This window comes from Seriola aureovittata, chromosome 9, assembly GCF_021018895.1.
Source record: "Seriola aureovittata isolate HTS-2021-v1 ecotype China chromosome 9, ASM2101889v1, whole genome shotgun sequence".
In the NCBI taxonomy this organism is placed as follows: Eukaryota; Metazoa; Chordata; class Actinopteri; order Carangiformes; family Carangidae; genus Seriola; species Seriola aureovittata.
In genome coordinates, this window is record NC_079372.1 from 28,491,851 (window position 1) to 28,512,740 (window position 20,890).

The 20,890-nt window shown below is 46.1% G+C and overlaps 1 protein-coding gene and 6 non-coding genes across 8 annotated transcripts; 6 read left to right on the forward strand and 1 right to left on the reverse strand.

The window, feature by feature from the left end:
* Window positions 1–1,929: 1,929 nt before the first annotated feature.
* Window positions 1,930–2,002, forward strand: trnar-ccu (transfer RNA arginine (anticodon CCU)). Its single transcript has one exon. It is a non-coding gene; the product is annotated as a tRNA-Arg (tRNA).
* A 477-nt stretch (window positions 2,003–2,479) lies between these two features.
* Window positions 2,480–2,552, forward strand: trnar-ccu (transfer RNA arginine (anticodon CCU)). The gene has a single exon. It is a non-coding gene; the product is annotated as a tRNA-Arg (tRNA).
* Window positions 2,553–3,127: 575 nt separating this feature from the next.
* trnar-ccu (transfer RNA arginine (anticodon CCU)) lies at window positions 3,128–3,200 on the forward strand. The gene has a single exon. It is a non-coding gene; the product is annotated as a tRNA-Arg (tRNA).
* Window positions 3,201–4,175: 975 nt separating this feature from the next.
* trnar-ccu (transfer RNA arginine (anticodon CCU)) lies at window positions 4,176–4,248 on the forward strand. The gene has a single exon. It is a non-coding gene; the product is annotated as a tRNA-Arg (tRNA).
* A 575-nt stretch (window positions 4,249–4,823) lies between these two features.
* Window positions 4,824–4,896, forward strand: trnar-ccu (transfer RNA arginine (anticodon CCU)). Its single transcript has one exon. It is a non-coding gene; the product is annotated as a tRNA-Arg (tRNA).
* A 2,860-nt stretch (window positions 4,897–7,756) lies between these two features.
* trnar-ccu (transfer RNA arginine (anticodon CCU)) lies at window positions 7,757–7,829 on the forward strand. Its single transcript has one exon. It is a non-coding gene; the product is annotated as a tRNA-Arg (tRNA).
* Window positions 7,830–11,067: 3,238 nt separating this feature from the next.
* Window positions 11,068–20,770, reverse strand: zgc:136971 (S9 family peptidase). Of its 2 annotated transcripts, XM_056385991.1 has the most exons (21): window positions 20,240–20,770; window positions 19,769–19,904; window positions 19,377–19,452; window positions 19,213–19,288; window positions 18,978–19,087; window positions 18,648–18,782; window positions 18,277–18,368; window positions 17,875–17,912; window positions 17,664–17,785; window positions 17,513–17,573; window positions 16,533–16,627; window positions 16,111–16,162; window positions 14,786–14,889; window positions 14,500–14,632; window positions 14,040–14,123; window positions 13,827–13,907; window positions 13,522–13,610; window positions 13,071–13,264; window positions 12,870–12,972; window positions 11,582–11,688; window positions 11,068–11,471 (listed from the first exon to the last, which is right to left on the reverse strand). In XM_056385991.1, the coding sequence occupies exons 1-21, from the start codon at window positions 20,355–20,357 to the stop codon at window positions 11,372–11,374; spliced, it is 2,106 nt and encodes a 701-aa protein (XP_056241966.1). In that variant the 5' UTR covers window positions 20,358–20,770; the 3' UTR covers window positions 11,068–11,371. The 2 variants fall into 2 exon arrangements, with proteins under 2 accessions (XP_056241966.1, XP_056241967.1); XM_056385992.1 differs by lacking the exon at window positions 14,040–14,123.
* Window positions 20,771–20,890: the final 120 nt, after the last annotated feature.

The following is a 20,890-nucleotide window of genomic DNA, read 5'->3' on the forward strand; positions in this document are numbered from 1 at the left end:
GATTTTCTGATTTTTGTGTTTCTTTTTGTTATTAAAGACAATTTTTCCACCTGGTTTCAGTGTTTCCAACTCAACGTGACAATGATGTTCTCAGATTTTAGACGGTTCCTTCCACGGCCACAAACAACTGAACTCAGTGGACTGCTCCTTTAATTCCAGCATCAGTAACTAACTGAACTGTTGTTCATCTCCTCCATCGTCCGCCTCAGCTCTCCATTTACTCCAGATAAAAGCCCTCATCCACTCTCCTGGCCCATATCATCACAGCCAGGTGAAGGAATGCTGCACATAAACAAAAACACCTCCATCGTATCACCATAACCTGCAGGTCATTTACACCTCATCGCCATAGTAACCACAAGAACAAACAACAACAACAAACATGAGGTCAGGAGATGTCAGTGTATCACCAGCAGCAGAGGTTCACTGCTGCTTCACTTCTTCTTCTGTGGTGTCAGTTTCTCTCCAGGGAAGAGCTAAAAGCCTCAACTGGAAACGGCAGCCAAGAACCCCCCACACCAACCCCCCCCCCCCCCCGAAAATCCTGCATGGCCCTGATTCAACAGTAGCTTAGAAGCAGCATGGGGAGAGGGAGACAGATAAATGTGACAAAACAAAGATGGAGACGAGCCAAGTGACGGAGGAGGGAGAGGATGAAAGAGGTTTGTGTGTGAGGGAATATTCCCATCATCTGTGTCACTGTGGACCGGTACAGTAGGTACAGTAGGTACAGTAGGTGTAGTACAGTACAGACAGTAATATATATAATTATAATGGTGTCTTCACTGCACACACAATGGAAAACTATAACGATTCATCTATTAGCTGCTCAACATAGTCAGAATGTTTCAGGACTCACTGCTGCAGAAACTCTCCATCATCAGATTCAGTCCACAGTCAGTGGTTTCTCCACCCACTGACATGATGCACCCGTGAGGTGCCGTTAAACAGCTGCAGATGAAGAAAACACACTGAGATGATGTCATTGAAGAATACAATGAAATATGGTTTTATGTATTACAACATTAGTTTCCTCCTTGTGAGTTGTTTTGTGATTTTTTTAAGGGTTTTTCTTCAACCTTTTGATGTTTCCACTCGTTTTTTAAAAATGAATCTACTGAGTCTTAAAAACCTTATTTTCTTAAAACAATGAATAATTCTGTCTCTGAATCCTGTTTCCAACAGAAATCAGCTTGTTTGGTCCCACTGCCAGAAAACGAAACAAGTTGATTTCTATTGGGAGAAATGGTAGAAATGATTGAACTACTTTAACAACAAAGAGCTCAACATGATCAGATCAACAGTCACCTACAGAAACACAGAGCAGACCTTTGTAACATCCTCATAACCACCTACACCCACCCTCCTCTCCACACAGCACGGCTCCACCTGTCAGAAGTCAGTCTCCGTCAGCTGAGAGGAAAACCATGTGAACCAGGTCTGTGGTGAGAGAGAGAGAGAGAGAGAGAGAGAGAGAGAGAGAGAGAGAGAAAGTGAAAGGTCACAACAGACCTAGCAGACCCGCAGTTAAAGTCTTTGTACACACACACACACACACACACACACACACACACACACACACACACACACACACACACAGTGATGGAGGAAGGAGAAGTTGAGGGACAGTTTACTGAATCAGGTGAAGTGTCCGCAGGTGAAGGTCAAGGGTCACAGGATGAGAAGTTTCTACAACAAAGCGTGAAGGAAGATGTTTGATTTATTCTATTGTTTCTGTGACAAGGATTAAACTCATATCTATAGATCAGCAGCTTTATCCAGCCACAGTCACTGATCCTGCTTTTGTAAATTCAGTTCAAACAGAACTGACTCTCATTTGTCGTGTTCTTGAAAGCTTTTGTCAGTGCCTCAGCTTTGTATCGGAACTCACTGTATGTTGAGAGAACTGGTCGAAAGGCTGCACATGAAGCCCCAGTGGCCTAATGGATAAGGCACTGGCCTCCTAAGCCAGGGATTGTGGGTTCGAGTCCCATCTGGGGTGATTTACAGCAGAGTGGCGCAGCGGAAGCGTGCTGGGCCCATAACCCAGAGGTCGATGGATCGAAACCATCCTCTGCTAACAGTTTTACAGCATGGTTACCTGAACTAAAACTGGTTCGTGTAAAACATCTCAGACTGTACTCAAAGCTACTTTGGGTCCACCCCAAGGCCTCCTACCAGTTGGACGTCTGGAAGACCTCCAATGGAAGGAGCCCCAACAACCTCAATGGTCTCCTTTTGACTGAAATAAAATAGCTTATGATAAAATAGCTTTGTAGATGGACTTATTGCACATCAACAGAAGTCGTCCTTAAAACCACAGAGCCCCAGTGGCCTAATGCATAAAGCATTGACCTGACCAGCGACTCTGTGAGGACAGCTGAAAATTCTTCTCCGTGGCTTCACTGAATTCCTCCAACACCTGGGTTTTAATGTCCATGGCCACCAGTCCTTTGGCCTGCCAGTTGGAGCACATGAAGCCCCAGTGGCCTAATGGATAAGGCACTGGCCTCCTAAGCCAGGGATTGTGGGTTCGAGTCCCATCTGGGGTGATTTACAGCAGAGTGGCGCAGCGGAAGCGTGCTGGGCCCATAACCCAGAGGTCGATGGATCGAAACCATCCTCTGCTAACTGTTTTACAGCATGGTTACCTGAACTACAACAGAGTCTTCTGAAATGCTCGATGACAAGTGGTTTGCACAAACCATTGCAGACTGTACTCAAAGCTAATTTGGGTCCACCCCAAGGCCTCCTGCCAGTTGGACGTCTGGAAGACCTCCAATGGAAGGAGCCCCAACAACCTCAATGGTCTCCTTTTGACAGAAAGGATCTTTATCTTTCAGTCACTACCCAAAACTCATGACTGTAGGTGAGGGTCGGAACAAAAATCGACTGATTGTGTTTCTCATGCTGTTGTTTTGTAGAGGAACTTATTGCACATCAGCAGTACTGGTCCTTACAAGAGCCCCAGTGGCCTAATGGATAAAGCACTGGCCTGTTAAACCAGGGACTCCGTGAGGCCAGAAGCTCTTCTCCATGGCCTCCTTGAATTCCTCCTACATCCGGGTTTTACAGCCATGACCACCATAGCCACAAGTACTTTGGCGTGCCAGTTGGAGCACATGAAGCCCCAGTGGCCTAATGGATAAGGCACTGGCCTCCTAAGCCAGGGATTGTGGATTCAAGTCCCATCTGGGGTGATTTACAGCAGAGTGGCGCAGCGGAAGCGTGCTGGGCCCATAACCCAGAGGTCGATGGATCGAAACCATCCTCTGCTAACAGTTTTACAGTATGGTTACCTGAAGTACAACTGGTTTGTGCAAACCATCTCAGACTGTGCTCAAAGCTACTTTGGGTCCACCCCAAGGCCTCCTACCAGTTGGACGTCTGGAAGACCTCCAATGGAAGGAGCCCCAACAACCTCAAAGATCTTCTTTTGACAAAAATAAAATTGTTTTCTAGAGGAACTTATTGCACATCAACAGAACTGGTCCTCACAAGAGCCCAGTGGCCTAATGGATAAAGCACTGGCCTGTTAAACCAGGGACTCCGTGAGGCCAGAAGCTCTTCTCCATGGCCTCCTTGAATTCCTCCTACATCCGGGTTTTACAGCCATGACCACCATAGCCACAAGTACTTTGGCGTGCCAGTTGGAGCACATGAAGCCCCAGTGGCCTAATGGATAAGGCACTGGCCTCCTAAGCAGCAGAGTGGCGCAGCGGAAGCGTGCTGGGCCCATAACCCAGAGGTCGATGGATCGAAACCATCCTCTGCTAACAGCTTTACAGCATGGTTACCTGAACTAAAACTGGTTCGTGTAATACATCTCAGACTGTACTCAAAGCTACTTTGGGTCCACCCCAAGGCCTCCTACCAGTTGGACGTCTGGAAGACCTCCAATGGAAGGAGCCCCAACAACCTCAATGGTCTCCTTTTGACAGAAATAAAGTAGCTTATGATAAAATAGCTTTGTAGATGGACTTATTGCACATCAACAGAAGTCGTCCTTAAAACCACAGAGCCCCAGTGGCCTAATGCATAAAGCATTGACCTGACCAGCGACTCTGTGAGGACAGCTGAAAATTCTTCTCCGTGGCTTCACTGAATTCCTCCAACACCTGGGTTTTAATGTCCATGGCCACCAGTCTTTTGGCCTGCCAGTTGGAGCACATGAAGCCCCAGTGGCCTAATGGATAAGGCACTGGCCTCCTAAGCCAGGGATTGTGGTTTCGAGTCCCATCTGGGGTGATTTACAGCAGAGTGGCGCAGCGGAAGCGTGCTGGGCCCATAACCCAGAGGTCGATGGATCGAAACCATCCTCTGCTAACTGTTTTACAGCATGGTTACCTGAACTACAACAGAGTCTTTTGAAATGCTCGATGACAAGTGGTTTGAACAAACCATTGCAGACTGTACTCAAAGCTAATTTGGGTCCACCCCAAGGCCTCCTGCCAGTTGGACGTCTGGAAGACCACCAATGGAAGGAGCCCCAACAACCTCAATGGTCTCCTTTTGACAGAAAGGATCTTTATCTTTCAGTCACTACCCAAAACTCATGACTGTAGGTGAGGGTCGGAACAAAAATCGACTGATTGTGTTTCTCATGCTGTTGTTTTGTAGAGGAACTTATTGCACATCAGCAGAACTGGTCCTTACAAGAGCCCCAGTGGCCTAATGGATAAAGCACTGGCCTGTTAAACCAGGGACTATGTGAGGCCAGAAGTTCTTCTCCATGGCCTCCTTGAATTTCTCCTACATCCGGGTTTTACAGCCATGACCACCATAGCCACAAGTACTTTGGCGTGCCAGTTGGAGCACATGAAGCCCCAGTGGCCTAATGGATAAGGCACTGGCCTCCTAAGCCAGGGATTGTGGATTCAAGTCCCATCTGGGGTGATTTACAGCAGAGTGGCGCAGCGGAAGCGTGCTGGGCCCATAACCCAGAGGTCGATGGATCGAAACCATCCTCTGCTAACAGTTTTACAGTATGGTTACCTGAAGTACAACTGGTTTGTGCAAACCATCTCAGACTGTACTCAAAGCTACTTTGGGTCCACCCCAAGGCCTCCTACCAGTTGGACGTCTGGAAGACCTCCAATGGAAGGAGCCCCAACAACCTCAAAGATCTTCTTTTGACAAAAATAAAATTGTTTTCTAGAGGAACTTATTGCACATCAACAGAAGTGGTCCTCACAAGAGCCCAGTGGCCTAATGGATAAAGCACTGGCCTGTTAAACCAGGGACTCCGTGAGGCCAGAAGCTCTTCTCCATGGCCTCCTTGAATTCCTCCTACATCCGGGTTTTACAGCCATGACCACCATAGCCACAAGGACTTTGGCGTGCCAGGAGCAGCATGTGAAGCCCCAGTCGCCTAATGGATAAGGCACTGGCCTCCTAAGCAGCAGAGTGGCGCAGCGGAAGCGTGCTGGGCCCATAACCCAGAGGTCGATGGATCGAAACCATCCTCTGCTAACAGCTTTACAGCATGGTTACCTGAAGTACAACTGGTTTGTGCAAACCATCTCAGACTGTACTCAAAGCTACTTTGGGTCCACCCCAAGGCCTCCTGCCAGTTGGACGTCTGGAAGACCTCCAATGGAAGGAGCCCCAACAACCTCAAAGATCTTCTTTTGACAAAAATAAAATTGTTTTCTAGAGGAACTTATTGCACATCAACAGAAGTGGTCCTCACAAGAGCCCAGTGGCCTAATGGATAAAGCACTGGCCTCCTAAGCCAGGGATTGTGGATTCAAGTCCCATCTGGGGTGATTTACAGCAGAGTGGCGCAGCGGAAGCGTGCTGGGCCCATAACCCAGAGGTCGATGGATCGAAACCATCCTCTGCTAACAGTTTTACAGTATGGTTACCTGAAGTACAACTGGTTTGTGCAAACCATCTCAGACTGTGCTCAAAGCTACTTTGGGTCCACCCCAAGGCCTCCTACCAGTTGGACGTCTGGAAGACCTCCAATGGAAGGAGCCCCAACAACCTCAAAGATCTTCTTTTGACAAAAATAAAATTGTTTTCTAGAGGAACTTATTGCACATCAACAGAACTGGTCCTCACAAGAGCCCAGTGGCCTAATGGATAAAGCACTGGCCTGTTAAACCAGGGACTCCGTGAGGCCAGAAGCTCTTCTCCATGGCCTCCTTGAATTCCTCCTACATCCGGGTTTTACAGCCATGACCACCATAGCCACAAGTACTTTGGCGTGCCAGTTGGAGCACATGAAGCCCCAGTGGCCTAATGGATAAGGCACTGGCCTCCTAAGCAGCAGAGTGGCGCAGCGGAAGCGTGCTGGGCCCATAACCCAGAGGTCGATGGATCGAAACCATCCTCTGCTAACAGCTTTACAGCATGGTTACCTGAACTAAAACTGGTTCGTGTAATACATCTCAGACTGTACTCAAAGCTACTTTGGGTCCACCCCAAGGCCTCCTACCAGTTGGACGTCTGGAAGACCTCCAATGGAAGGAGCCCCAACAACCTCAATGGTCTCCTTTTGACAGAAATAAAGTAGCTTATGATAAAATAGCTTTGTAGATGGACTTATTGCACATCAACAGAAGTCGTCCTTAAAACCACAGAGCCCCAGTGGCCTAATGCATAAAGCATTGACCTGACCAGCGACTCTGTGAGGACAGCTGAAAATTCTTCTCCGTGGCTTCACTGAATTCCTCCAACACCTGGGTTTTAATGTCCATGGCCACCAGTCTTTTGGCCTGCCAGTTGGAGCACATGAAGCCCCAGTGGCCTAATGGATAAGGCACTGGCCTCCTAAGCCAGGGATTGTGGGTTCGAGTCCTCTAGCCACAAGGACTTTGGCGTGCCAGGAGCAGCATGTGAAGCCCCAGTCGCCTAATGGATAAGGCACTGGCCTCCTAAGCAGCAGAGTGGCGCAGCGGAAGCGTGCTGGGCCCATAACCCAGAGGTCGATGGATCGAAACCATCCTCTGCTAACAGCTTTACAGCATGGTTACCTGAAGTACAACTGGTTTGTGCAAACCATCTCAGACTGTACTCAAAGCTACTTTGGGTCCACCCCAAGGCCTCCTGCCAGTTGGACGTCTGGAAGACCTCCAATGGAAGGAGCCCCAACAACCTCAAAGATCTTCTTTTGACAAAAATAAAATTGTTTTCTAGAGGAACTTATTGCACATCAACAGAAGTGGTCCTCACAAGAGCCCAGTGGCCTAATGGATAAAGCACTGGCCTGTTAAACCAGGGACTCCGTGAGGCCAGAAGCTCTTCTCCATGGCCTCCTTGAATTCCTCCTACATCCGGGTTTTACAGCCATGACCACCATAGCCACAAGGACTTTGGCGTGCCAGGAGCAGCATGTGAAGCCCCAGTCGCCTAATGGATAAGGCACTGGCCTCCTAAGCAGCAGAGTGGCGCAGCGGAAGCGTGCTGGGCCCATAACCCAGAGGTCGATGGATCGAAACCATCCTCTGCTAACAGCTTTACAGCATGGTTACCTGAAGTACAACTGGTTTGTGCAAACCATCTCAGACTGTACTCAAAGCTACTTTGGGTCCACCCCAAGGCCTCCTGCCAGTTGGACGTCTGGAAGACCTCCAATGGAAGGAGCCCCAACAACCTCAATGGTGTCCTTTTGACAGAAAGGATCTTTATCTTTCAGTCACTACACAAAGCTCATGACTGTAGGCGAGGGTCGGCTGATTGTCCTTCTCATGCTGATGCCTTGTAGAGGAACTTATTACATATCAACAGAAGTGGTCCTGACAACCACATAGCCCCAGTGGCCTAATGGATAAGGCACTGGCCTCCTAAGCCAGGGATTGTGGGTTCAAGTCCCATCTGGGGTGATTTACAGCAGAGTGGCGCAGCGGAAGCGTGCTGGGCCCATAACCCAGAGGTCGATGGATCGAAACCATCCTCTGCTAACTGTTTTACAGCATGGTCACCTGAAGTACAACACTTGAGCTTTCTGTGTTAGATTTGCCACCTTTGGACAAAGCTAAGCTAGCTGTTTCCCTGTTTCCAGTCATTGTGCTAAGTTATCACCCCCCCGCTTCCCTCCAAAAACAGCCAATGGGATTTTTACAAACAACAGTTTCTGATCCTGAAAGGTTTAGTTCAGCAGGATCATCTTCAGTAACGAACATCTCTGATGTTTGAAGCCTCAATACGCTCAGAAGTAAAAAGCTAATGTTAGGCTATAAACCAGCTACACCACGGTCACATGATTTCAACACCAGTCTCATGACTTCAACACCACATGACCTCACCACCACATGACTTAAACACCACGGTCACATGACCTCACCACCACAGTCACATGACTTCACCACCACGGTCACATGACCTCAACACCACAGTCACATGACCTCAACACCACAGTCCCATGACTTTAACACCACAGTCACATGACTTCAACACCACGGTCACGTGACCTCACCACCACATGACCTCACCACCACAGTCACATGACTTCAACACCACATGACCTCACCACCAGTCATATGACCTCAACACCACAGTCACTTGACTTCAACACCACATGACCTCACCACCACAGTCACATGACCTTAACGTCTCCACCACTAAACCTCAACTTAAACTCGTCTGCTGAAGCTTTTCCTCCGACCGAGTTAGTGACAGGTTGTATAAACACAACCAGGTTGTAAAGGTGGACCAGTGAGTTAACCATGCTGTAAAGGTGGACCAGTGAGTTAACGAGTCTGTAAAGGTGGACCGGTGAGTTAACCATGCTGTAAAGGTGGACCGGTGAGTTAACGAGTCTGTAAAGGTGGACCGGTGAGTTAACCATGCTGTAAAGGTGGACCAGTGAGTTAACGAGTCTGTAAAGGTGGACCGGTGAGTTAACCATGCTGTAAAGGTGGACCGGTGAGTTAACCAGGCTGTAAAGGTGGACCGGTGAGTTAACCAGGCTGTAAAGGTGGACCGGTGAGGAGATCAGTTTTCATGTTCAACGTGACGTTTAACGTCCCTGACAACCTCTGTGTCTCGTTTACACACTCGTTAGCAACAGAGACGCGAAAGCTTCAGGAATCAGGACTGGAGTATTTACTGACTGATTTTATGTTGGAGAATTAAAGGTGAAAATGTCTTGAGCTTGTTTTGAACACAGACCTGATTTCAGTCATCAACCAAAACACATTCAACAAACCAGAGACTTCAGGACCAGGGAACAGGAAGTGACAACACGATAAATGATTTCCTGGTTTTAGGATCATTCCTGCAGAACTCTGTGATGCATGTTCCATGTTCTCCTCTGGCGCCACCCTCAGGCGACAGTGTTACATTTTTCATTGTGAGATTGTCATGTTTACTGAGGTCCAGAGGAGATGAAGCTTTAAACCCGACATGGCTCTACCCTGTTCTGTTCAGCTGCTGTACTGAGTTCCACTGTGTTCTACTGAGTTCTACTGAGTTCCACTGTCTGTGCTGCAGAGGGGAAGCACCACATCAAACCAGCTCCAAAAGGCTCTTTGTCTTCCCTGTCTTTGTGTGTCTACGTCCCACACACACTCAGCATGAGAGTGTCCTCTGTCTCCAGCTCCGTCCTCAGCCCACACACCAGAATACCACAGAGGGACGGCGTGAACTTCTCCCTCACTCATTGTCTGGAACACCCCGCTCTTTTCTTTGTCTGTCACTTCCTCATCGACACAATCTCCATCATTTCTCAGATTGGTGACCTCGCCCGACTCCCACGTCACCATGACTTCACCGGGCGGCAGCTGCAGTCGAGACGGTTACCACAACGCCGAGTCTGGAGACCAGGGACAGAGGAAACTCCATCAGACCACTTTCACTGTGTGTAAAAATCTGTGAATTTCATGTGTCGCCACCATCAGCTGAGGAAACGCCAAGGCGTGTTGTCATGGAAACATAGTGGTGACTTCTCAAGGCCACAGCGAAGTCTCAACAAAGTCCTCACAAACAGAGGCTGTGTTTCCCACAGGAACCCCCCCGATAACCACTCAGCTGATGAACATGAATGAATCCCAAAGTGACGTCCCTGTTTTAAATAAATTAACATGAAACAGTTGTTAATGTATTCATTATTATTATTTTTACACGGTAAATGTTTTATTAAATTTAGTAAGAAAATGATCAAGTTATAAAATATAAAATCTACAGCAGTATTCACCATGTGAGCACGTTGCCACCCAGTGTCTGTGGACAGAACTGCAGCTGTTCCTTCACTGCAGAACACGTCTGCGATTCAGTTTTATTGTTGATCAGATGTTAATATTATTATTCATATATTGTTAATTCTGAGTTAATACAGAGAAGAAGAACTCTCAGTGGAGGACAGTCAGTTACAGACCAGCGGAGTCAGCACCAGGGTCCAGATCCAGCTCAGAGGATACTTCTCCTTTAATAACACGACCAGGTCAAAGGTCAAACCAGTAGACTTCCTCATACTCCTGGCTGTGGGTGGAGCTTCAGGAGGAGGAACCTGAGGTGCTGGTTCAGGCACCACAGCTGGATGGAGGTGTGGTCCTCCTCCTGGTCAGCAGAGGTTTTGTCCTGGAGACACAGTCCTGATGTGATGATCTACAGACACAGGTCTGCACAGGGACAGTAAGAGGACAGAGGAGGTGAAGAACATGTAAGGGTCAGATAAGAGGTGGTCACCATGACAACACATCCAGACTGAGGCAGAGAGACAGGAGGAGACTCTGTTGGAGCTTCACCTGGTGTAAAGTCGACTGTTGGTTCAGGACGTCAACAGCCTCAATCACAGGCTCAGGATCAGGTTCCAGGTGGTCTGTAGGTCTGTAGTGGGTCTTATGCATTTACACTGATGCATCTCATGTACATTTTATCACACACATATATATATATATATATATATAAAAAAAGGTTGATGATGTTCTTAGAAGAAGACTGCCACCTTCTGGACACTGTGCAAATTACATTTACTGTATATGATGAACCATGTCTCAGACTGTGTATTATATTTATAGAAAACTCTTGCAAGACTTCAGGTGTGAACAGTAATATGCAGTTTTTGTTTAATCATTGTGGAAATATAATAAATATATTAAATATGAAACTAGTGGAAATAAATAAATGAGACTTTTTTATTCGTAGCACTGAGTAACCAAACATGACAAACTCTATACATCAATACAGGTTTGTAAGATTTTCTTTATTATATGGTTTGATTTGTATTTAAAAAACTTCACAACTAACATTGTAACATTAAACGCTGTAACATTTATAATATTTATCAGATTTTTAACACTGTAACATACAGAATGTGTTTTTTGTTAAAAGCGTGTTGAAGATTTGACTGCTGTGACTGTAAACTACATTACTCTTTTTATACGTGTGTGTGTGTGTGTGTGTGTGTGTGTGTGTGTGTGTGTGTTCAGAGATGCTGGTGCAGCCACAGCACTGTGTTGAGGAAGCAGTCGACCTGTGTGTCCACTCTGGACAGTGAGTGTCCGTCTTCTGAAAACCACAGGAGCCTGGAACAGAAACGAAATCAGGCTGAATAATCACAATCTTTAGCCTTAATGTTATGATGTGTTTGTCAAACAGGAAGTGGACAGGAAGTAAGAGGGGCGTGCTGTTGTACCTGACAGGTGAGTCTCTGCTCTTCAGAGCTTTGTAGAGCTCCAGACCCTGATGAGGAGACACTCTCCTGTCTCTGCCTCCCAGCATCAGCAGCACTGGAGCCTTGATCTACACACAAACACACACAGTCTGTACAGAGGTATGTTACCACATACGACAAGGTTTCCTTCAGTGGCACCTGCAGTAAACACACCTATAAACACCTATACACACACCTACATGCACCTATACACACCTATAAACACCTATAAACATCTATACACACACCTATATACACGCCTATACACCTATATAAATACGTGCATGCACCTATACACACCTATAAACACACCAACATGTACCTATACACACCTACATACACCTACACACACCTATACACACCTATATAAACAAATATACACACCTACATACACCTGTATACACCTATACAGACACACCTATATACACCTGTATACACCAATACACGCCTGTATACACCTATACACACCTTCACACACATATACACATCTATATTCACTTATACATACCTAGACACCTACATACACGTATACACACCTACATAAAACTATACACACCTATATACACCTATACACACCTATATACACTATATACACCTATACACACCTATATACACCTACAGTAAACACACCTACATACACCTATACACACCTATATATACAGTATATACACCTATATACACCTATATACACCTACAGTAAACACACCTACATACACCTATACACACCTATATACACTATATACACCTACAGTAAACACCTACATACACCTATACACACCTACATACACCTATACACCTATATACACTATATACACCTATATACACCTACAGTAAACACACCTACATACACCTATACACACCTACATACACACCTATATATACAGTATATACACCTATACACACCTTTATACACATATATACACCTGTACACACCTGTATACATCTGTATACCTACATAACAAGGTCCTGTGTGTAGCAGACCGGTTGGATGTTCATTATCCACTGGATGAATCAGTTCAAACATTAGCTCAAAAAAAAGGAGAAACTACTGATGTTTCATCACGACCTCTTGACCTCTTGACTTTTCCTCGAGCAGCACAAAGGCTCAGACACATTTTACAGCTACGACTGATACGACTGTAGGAACAGTGACGGTCACAGTCTGAGGTCTCATGGACACCACAGGCTCTACAGGCAGCTTTGTAAAACACACAATATGTTATGTGAAGATGACCACTAAAAGACTGTGTAAAGTGTGTGTGTGTCTGACCTGAGCAGCGTGTTTGATGGGAGACTTCTCCAACATGGCTGCCAGAGCTTCACTGGTGGGGATCTGATCATACGAGAACTGCAGCCCGACACTGGAGTAACGCCTCGAGACAGAGAGAAGAAGAAGAGTCAAACTGTGGTCTGAATGTTTGTAATAATGTGTGTGTGTGTGTGTGTGTGTGTGTGTGTGTGTGTGTCTCACCAGTCCACTATGTCACTGGTTCCCAGTAAAGTCGCAGCGTTGATGACAGGGTTCCTGGCTGCACATGCTTTGTAGAAATCTGGGTACTGACCAGCCAGGTGACAGGACAGGAAACCCCCGTGAGAACCACCAATCACAGCCAAGCGTTTAGGGTCAAGGGTCAGGTCGCTCTGCAGCACAGTGAGCACGGCCCTCTGGTAAAAGACAGTGAGAACAAATAGGTGACAGTGTGATTCAGAGACATTAATGGAGGAACACAGGACTGACTGAAGACCTGGTCACCAAACAGGTTTCCATCAGCTCCGACTGCTGGTCACCAAACAGCTGATTATTTAAGTGCAGATAATACTTTACAAAATTATTCTTTATTTACTTTATTATATTTTCATGTATTTACTTTACTTCATTGATTATTAAATGACTCTGGATCAAACAGAGGAAGAGCTCATACCTGAACATCTTTAACATCCTGGTTTCCAATCTGACCAATCAGAGACAAGATACTGTCCTGACCGAATCCTGTGGATCCTCTGTAGTTCACTGGAGAGAGAGGGAGAGAGAGAGAGAGAGAGAGAGAGACTACTTATTTGAGTTGACAGCTGGTTTTCTAACCTGACCAGACGCAGGTTAACAGTTTCCCCGTTTTCAGTTTTTGTGCTAAGCTAAGCTAAGCTAACCATCTCCTGGCTGTAGCACAGACATTAGATTGTTACTAATGTTCTCATGCAGCAGGTCAGTGTGTGTGAAGCTTCTCACCCATCAGCACAGCAAAGCCCAGTTTAGTCAGTCCAGCTGTGGTGCAGTTCCACTCTGCAGGGAACTGAGAGTGAGGTCCACCTGGAGAAAACACACAACCATTACATTAAAGAATAAATCAAGGACCTACTGCAGAAGGAGAAAAAATATATAATAAGTTCATAACATGTTTCAAATACAACAATCACACAGAGAAACTGAGTAAACACAGACCATGGATGAAGACGACCAGAGGGATCCTGACTTCATGGACGGGGTGAGACGGTTTGACCAGGACACAGCTGAAGTCTAAACCAGCTGATGAGAGAGAGACAGAGAGACAGAGCGAGACAGAGAGAGAGACAGAGAGAGAGAGACAGAGACAGAGAGAGAGACAGAGAGAGAGAGAGACAGAGAGAGAGAGAGACAGAGAGAGAGAGAGAGACAGAGACAGAGAGAGAGACAGAGAGAGACAGAGACAGAGAGAGAGAGACAGAGAGAGAGAGAGACAGAGAGAGCGAGAGAGACAGAGGGACAGAGAGAGAGAGACGGACAGAGAGAGACAGACAGAGAGAGAGACAGAGAGAGACAGACAGAGAGAGAGAGACAGAGAGAGAGAGAGACAGAGAGAGTAAGAGGAGCAGAGCTTAACATCAGAATGAGTCTTATTTTGAAGGGCTGATTCACAGCTCACAATAGTGGGTGTTGTCCTCCTCAGTTGGAGGTGTGACATCTACAACTGTCCACTGGAAATCAAAGGTGATGACAGGCTGCTGCAGAGTCCTCCACCTTACAGCCTCACCTGCAGAGGGGAGGAACCCCACCCTCTGCACACACACACACACACACACACACACACACACACACACACACACACACTGTTAAAGAAGATTAATCACATGAAAAATGAATTTGTGTGTGTGTGTGTGTGCGCGTGTGTGTGTGTGTGTGTGTGTGTGTGTGTGTGTGTGTGTTCTGACCAGAGTGGGGGGGGTGTTGGGGCTGGAGCAGCAGACAACCATCAGGTCCTTCTGGACCGTCAGAAGCTTCCAGCTGCCAAAGACTCTGGAGAGATCACAGGAACCTGCAGAGATAGAGAGAACAGAAGAAGGACAGAGAGAACAGAAGAAGAAGAACAGAGAGAACAGAAGAACAGAAGAAGAAGAACAGAGAGAACAGAAGAAGAAGAACAGCGAGAACAGAAGAAGAACAGAGAACAGAAGGACAGAAAGAACAGAAGAAGAAGAACAGAGAGAACAGAAGAACAGAGAGAACAGAAGAACAGAGACCACAGACGAAGAACAGAGAGAACATAAGAACAGAGAGAACCGAAGAACAGAGAACAGAAGGACAGAAAGAACAGAAGAAGAAGAACAGAGAGAACAGAAGAACAGAGAACAGAAGGACAGAAAGAACAGAAGAAGAAGAACAGAGAGAACATAAGAACAGAGAGAACAGAAGAACAGAGACCACAGAAGAAGAACAGAGAGAACAGAAGAACAGAGAACAGAAGGACAGAATGAACAGAAGAAGAAGAACAGAGAGAACATAAGAACAGAGAGAACAGAAGAACAAAGACCACAGAAGAAGAACAGATAGAACATAAGAACAGAGAGAACAGAAGAACAGCGACCACAGAAGAAGAACAGAGAGAACAGAGGAGCGGAGACAGAGGAGAGAAAAGAAGTGATGAAGAAAACACAGAAAATCAGAGACAAATGATGGAACAGGATCAAGGTTTTTAAAATGAGATTCCCACATTCAATCACACAGCTGTGGATGACATCACGTTAAGCATCTGTATATCCAAATCACAGATTTTTTTAGACTTATTTTGAAATTTCCCAACAGGATGTTGGTTGCGACATCAAGTCTGTTGGTCTTGTCGTACCTTCCAGTTCAGTCTTGTGCTCCTGATGATGAGGAAAAGGAGGAGGAGGGAGGGGAGGAGGATCAGGAAGAGGAAGTGGATGAGGAGGAGGAGGAGGAGGAGGAGGAGGAGGAAGGTCAGGTTCAGAGGGAGGGTGAGGAACTGGAACAAAAGGAGAAGGGGGAGGTGGAAGAAGAGGGTAGAGAGGAGGGGGAGGAGGTAGAGCAGGAGATGGAGGGGGGTGAGGAGGCCAACAAGAGGAAGGAGGAGGGGGCAGCAGAGGAGAGAGGGGAGGATGAGAGATGGGGAAGGGAGGAGGAGGAAGGAAAAAAAGAGATGGAGAAGTGGACAGAAGAGAGAGAGGAGGAAGAGGAGGAGGAGGAGGAGGAGGAGAGAGAGGAGAGGAAGGAGAGGAAGGAGAGGAAGGAGTCTTACTATCACAGAGGGAGGTGACTTTCTTTGATCTTCTGTCGACCATGAAGAGATCCTGAGGAAACGAGAAGACAAGGAGACAGGAAAGGAGTCATGGAGGAGGAGTGTGTATGATCACATGATGAATTCAAAATAAAACACAAGAATGTGTGTGTATTGATCATGGAGCCAGGAAGTGATTAGCTTAGCCTGACTGTGTCCAATGTTTAACCAGTGTTCAAATCAACTGCACTGCAGGTACTGAACACACCTGTAGGATCAGCACCTCCAGAGTGTTTACCTGTCAGTGTGAGTTCAGATCACATGACATGTCACCTGTTAACTGGTGAACTTTAGAGGTTTCCCTTTGCTTCCGGTCTTTATGCTCAGATATAGTTAATGCAGAGACATGGGAGTGGTACTGACTGTGAGTGTGTGGCTGTTACCTTCCAGTTCCTGCGGGCGCTGCTGAATACCACCCTCTGACTGTCTGCAGACCAGCACCTGGACGGAAGAGCTTCATACACACCTGCAAACTCACCTGAAAGAGACAGACAAGGAGACAAATCTTCACCTGGAGTCTGTGATTCTTTTTCTTTCTCCCTCATGCTTTCTATGACATAAATCTGTTATTATACAGTACAGGTGTTTATTTTATTGTGAAAAGCCCAGGTTTATTCAAGTTATTAATGTAGACAGCATGGGCATAAGATCAGGAAACATGTCAGAATGATATCAGGATAGACAGATGTTCAGGGATGACAGGTAGAGTGGTGTGATGTCATCACTCAACATTGCATGCAACACACACCCATTGTAATATCTGAAAAAGTTTAAAAATGACATAAAATCTAAACTCCGATTTGGTAAAAACTGTGAAAGTTGTCAAAATATGGATTTAACCCAAAAAAGTCTCAAGTCTTGTGACCTGTTTAAAGTTTCAACCGTGTTTCTACGTTAAAGTATGATGAAGCAGTGGAGCTTGCAAAAGGGGTTGGGGTTTGGTTGTTTTCACAACGTCTCTCCATTCATTCTCTAAGGAAAAATTTTCACCATTTACGTCGCCATGGTTACTCGAACTGCTAAGGAAAGTCATAGCACACCATTCCCGACCGAGCTGCACATTTTGATAAATATATTGTCTTGCTTTTCTCAAAGCTGCGGGACGAGTTACACGCAGATTTTTATGGAGGAAAAAGATGAAGTATGCAAGATTATAAAATGTGACATAACTATGAACAAAGGTATTTTTTGGACAAATTTAAATTGTGACTTGAAGATGGCGCTAGATTAAAAGTCTAAAAAAGACACACGTTTTTATAATCCACTCTGACAATCCATCACAGACTTGTTAAAGTCAGACATCAACACTAGAAACATCCTCTGTGAGCTAAAATAAACAAAGAACCAACACCATGTGACCTACCAGTCTGTGGTCTGCTGACAACATCCAGCAGTGTGGACGTTTTCCCGCTCTTCAGGTCCAACTGTGGAGGATTAACAGCCACTGTTTAACTGTTGATAGAAGGAACACACACACACACACACACACACACACACACACACACACACAGTACCTGTTGCAGACTGAGGCACTGATTGTGAGGACCGAACACCTGGCCCTGCAGGTAGACCAGCGTGGACCGGTCTGGACTCAGTCTAGGACAGGACACGGACAGGTTGTCCCCTGACAGACTCTCTGGTTTGGAGGATGAGGACGTGCAGAGATCAGATCAACAGAACACAGAGTTTAATTCATTAACACAGAGTCACAGGAAACGTACTCACCACAGAGTCCATCCAGGTCCAGCTTGAATAACGCAGACCTGAAACAGTTTGACGAGAGAGAGACATGAAGTGAGTCGTTTCACTCGGAATTTGAAACCTGATAGAATTTTACATGAATCAGTAAATTAATGTTAAAAACCTTCAATATCACCTTTGGTTTTTCTGCTCAGTTGCTTCTGTTTATAAAAGTTTTCCTCTTCAAGTTTATATTCAACGTGACTGATAACATATAAATAATAATCATTTCTAGTGCTTTATCTACTGTGTGTTTTAGATTTTAGAAGATTCATCTTTTTTTTTAACAAGATATGACTTTATTTTATGATATGAAGTTTTTACTTTTCCAAATCAAAACCTGATTCAGTCTGACTCAGAAAACAGAGCAGATCTCTGATCTCAGACCTGCGGTTGGAGCAGAACTTCAGGCCCAGTCTGAACGGTTCATGGTACCAACCAACAAAAACCACCGATTGACCCCCAGGAGCCCACAGAGCCTGGAGGACCCCACACACACACACACACAAACAAACACACACACACACACACACACACACACACAACACACACACACACACGCACACGCGCACACACACACACACACACACACACACAGGAAGTTAATTACCGGAAAAACAGCATGTGCAAAAATAAATCTGCTCCTGCATTTCAACTTCAACACAAAAACACTGGGACATTCACACTAAACCTTCACATACAAACAGTCCAACACAACACAATCTAAATCTAAATCAGATGACTTGACTTTCTCTCACCTGTCCAGGTGAGATGTCCGGCGGCACGCCCTGCAGAACGCTGACAACGCCATTCTGAAGATTCACCACACAAATCACTGGGCTGCTCTTATTGGTCAGAGCCTCACCCCAGTCCTCACAGTACACACTCCTGTCCTGTTTGAGAACAACACACACACACACATACAGATTGTTTGATTGATCATACAGAATCATAGCAGAGAAACAGAAAATGACAGAAAGCTGTGGACATGTCCTCACAATCAGTGCCTCAGTCTGCAACAGGTAGTGTGTGTGTGTGTGTGTGTGTGTGTGTGTGTGTGTGTGTGTGTGTGTGTGTGTGTGAAATACCTTCCCACATGCAGTTTCTCCATCGTGTGTTTCTGATGTGTGCTTGTTCTTCTCTGCTACATACAGCAGTTTGTTCTCACAGTCTGACCATGACAGGCATCCGAACTGAGCTGGACACACACACACACACACACACACACACACACACACACACACACACACACACACACCAAGTGTTATGTAATTATCTAAGCACATGAACACAACATGAGGACACAAACAAACATCGTCTCACCATCGTCATACACTCGTCCATGTTCGTTGAGAGCCGTCAGGTTGAGGCACTTCCTGAGTCCATGACAGTCCCAGATCTGCAAACCAACAACCATATAAACAGCCTGTCAACAGCCTGTCAACATGCTCACACACCAGTGACCAGGTGTTAAGTCCACCTCTCACCTCCAGGAACTGGTAGCCTCCTGTCTCCCTGATAACTGCCCTCAGACTTCGAATGGGAGAGAATTCACTGAGCAACCTGGAGAGAAGAGGAACACACACTGTGATCAATGAAAGTGTAACACAACTCTTGTTACTGCCCTCTCATGTACAGTCTGATCTCTGACCTCACCCAGCATCACTGATAGATATGTGTGGGTGTAGTCTGAAGTGACAGTGAAGTGACACTGTGGAGAACACCGTCACATGACTGCAGCAAGGTGAGAAGTGAAACCAGCCAAGGTCAGATTTTCTGCTGCTGTTCAATTCATCTCAAATCCCGAGTCAGAATAGATATTTTGCCAGTTATCTAATGTTTTCTAAAGTTAATGTTTTTTAATGACGGTAGAACTCACTCTCCAGACACGGGGGCACAGGACCGTGGGGGGAGGACAGCCCTGATGCTCTTGTGGTCATTGCAGTCCGGGATCAGAGTCCACTGCTGGGTGTAGCGGAGTCTGGATCCTCGGACCAGGTTGATCTGACTCCACTCTGGATGAGGACACAGTTTGGATCAGTGAACCAGCTTCAGGCTCACAGCACTCAACATTATTTAACACGTCTATACATGTGTTTATGTAACTTTTACCTCCTGACTATAGATCATATGTTCTTTATATCAGTGCCTTAGAGCATGATGGGAGTGTCACATCTCTGATTGGTTTGCATTAATTACAACAAGGCGTAGACTTCAGTTATCAGACTGTTGAAACTTACTGCTGTGTAATCCATGTACAGAGAGGTGTGTGTGTGTGTGTGTGTGTGTGTGTGTGTGTGTGAGAGAGAGAGTGAGTGAGTGAGTGAGTGAGAGTGAGTGAGAGAGAGACCTGTGGTCACGGTGTAGCTCCGGAGCTCAGGGAGCTGTTCTTCTCTCACACAGGCAGAAACAGGCGCAGGGAGGCCGCTGAGCTCTCCGTACACCCCGGTGATCTGTGTGTGCTCCATTGGTGTCTGCTGAGAGCTCACATAAAACCATCAGCCTCGGGTTACCTACCTAAACCACATTAACTATCTTAACTACCTCACACTGGCAGCACAGACAGTGTAAACTCATGCATTATGCACTAGCGCTTCCTGTTAGCAGCTAACGAGTTAAATCAGGAAACGGCTAACAGCTAACAGCTAACAGCGGCTAACTTCATCAGTTCATCCACATTAACTCCACCTGTGACTTTACCGCCTACTGCACTCCACTCAACTTCCCACAACAACGGTTTTTACTTCTTCCTTCTTGCAGACTGGTAACGGCTCACTTCATTGCTGCCTCCCATCGGCGTAACAACGCAACTACTACTTTAACACTGAGGTCTGCTCTCTTTTTCGCTCCATGATTTTACTGTACCAGCGCCGCCATGTTGGATTCGTGAATGGACGATACCACTTTAGTTCAGTTTGGGGGGGGTAGCAGTGGAGGAACGTCAACGCAGAGGATCACAGTGTTGCCATCCTTGATTGGTTTTAATTTTAAACTTTTCTAG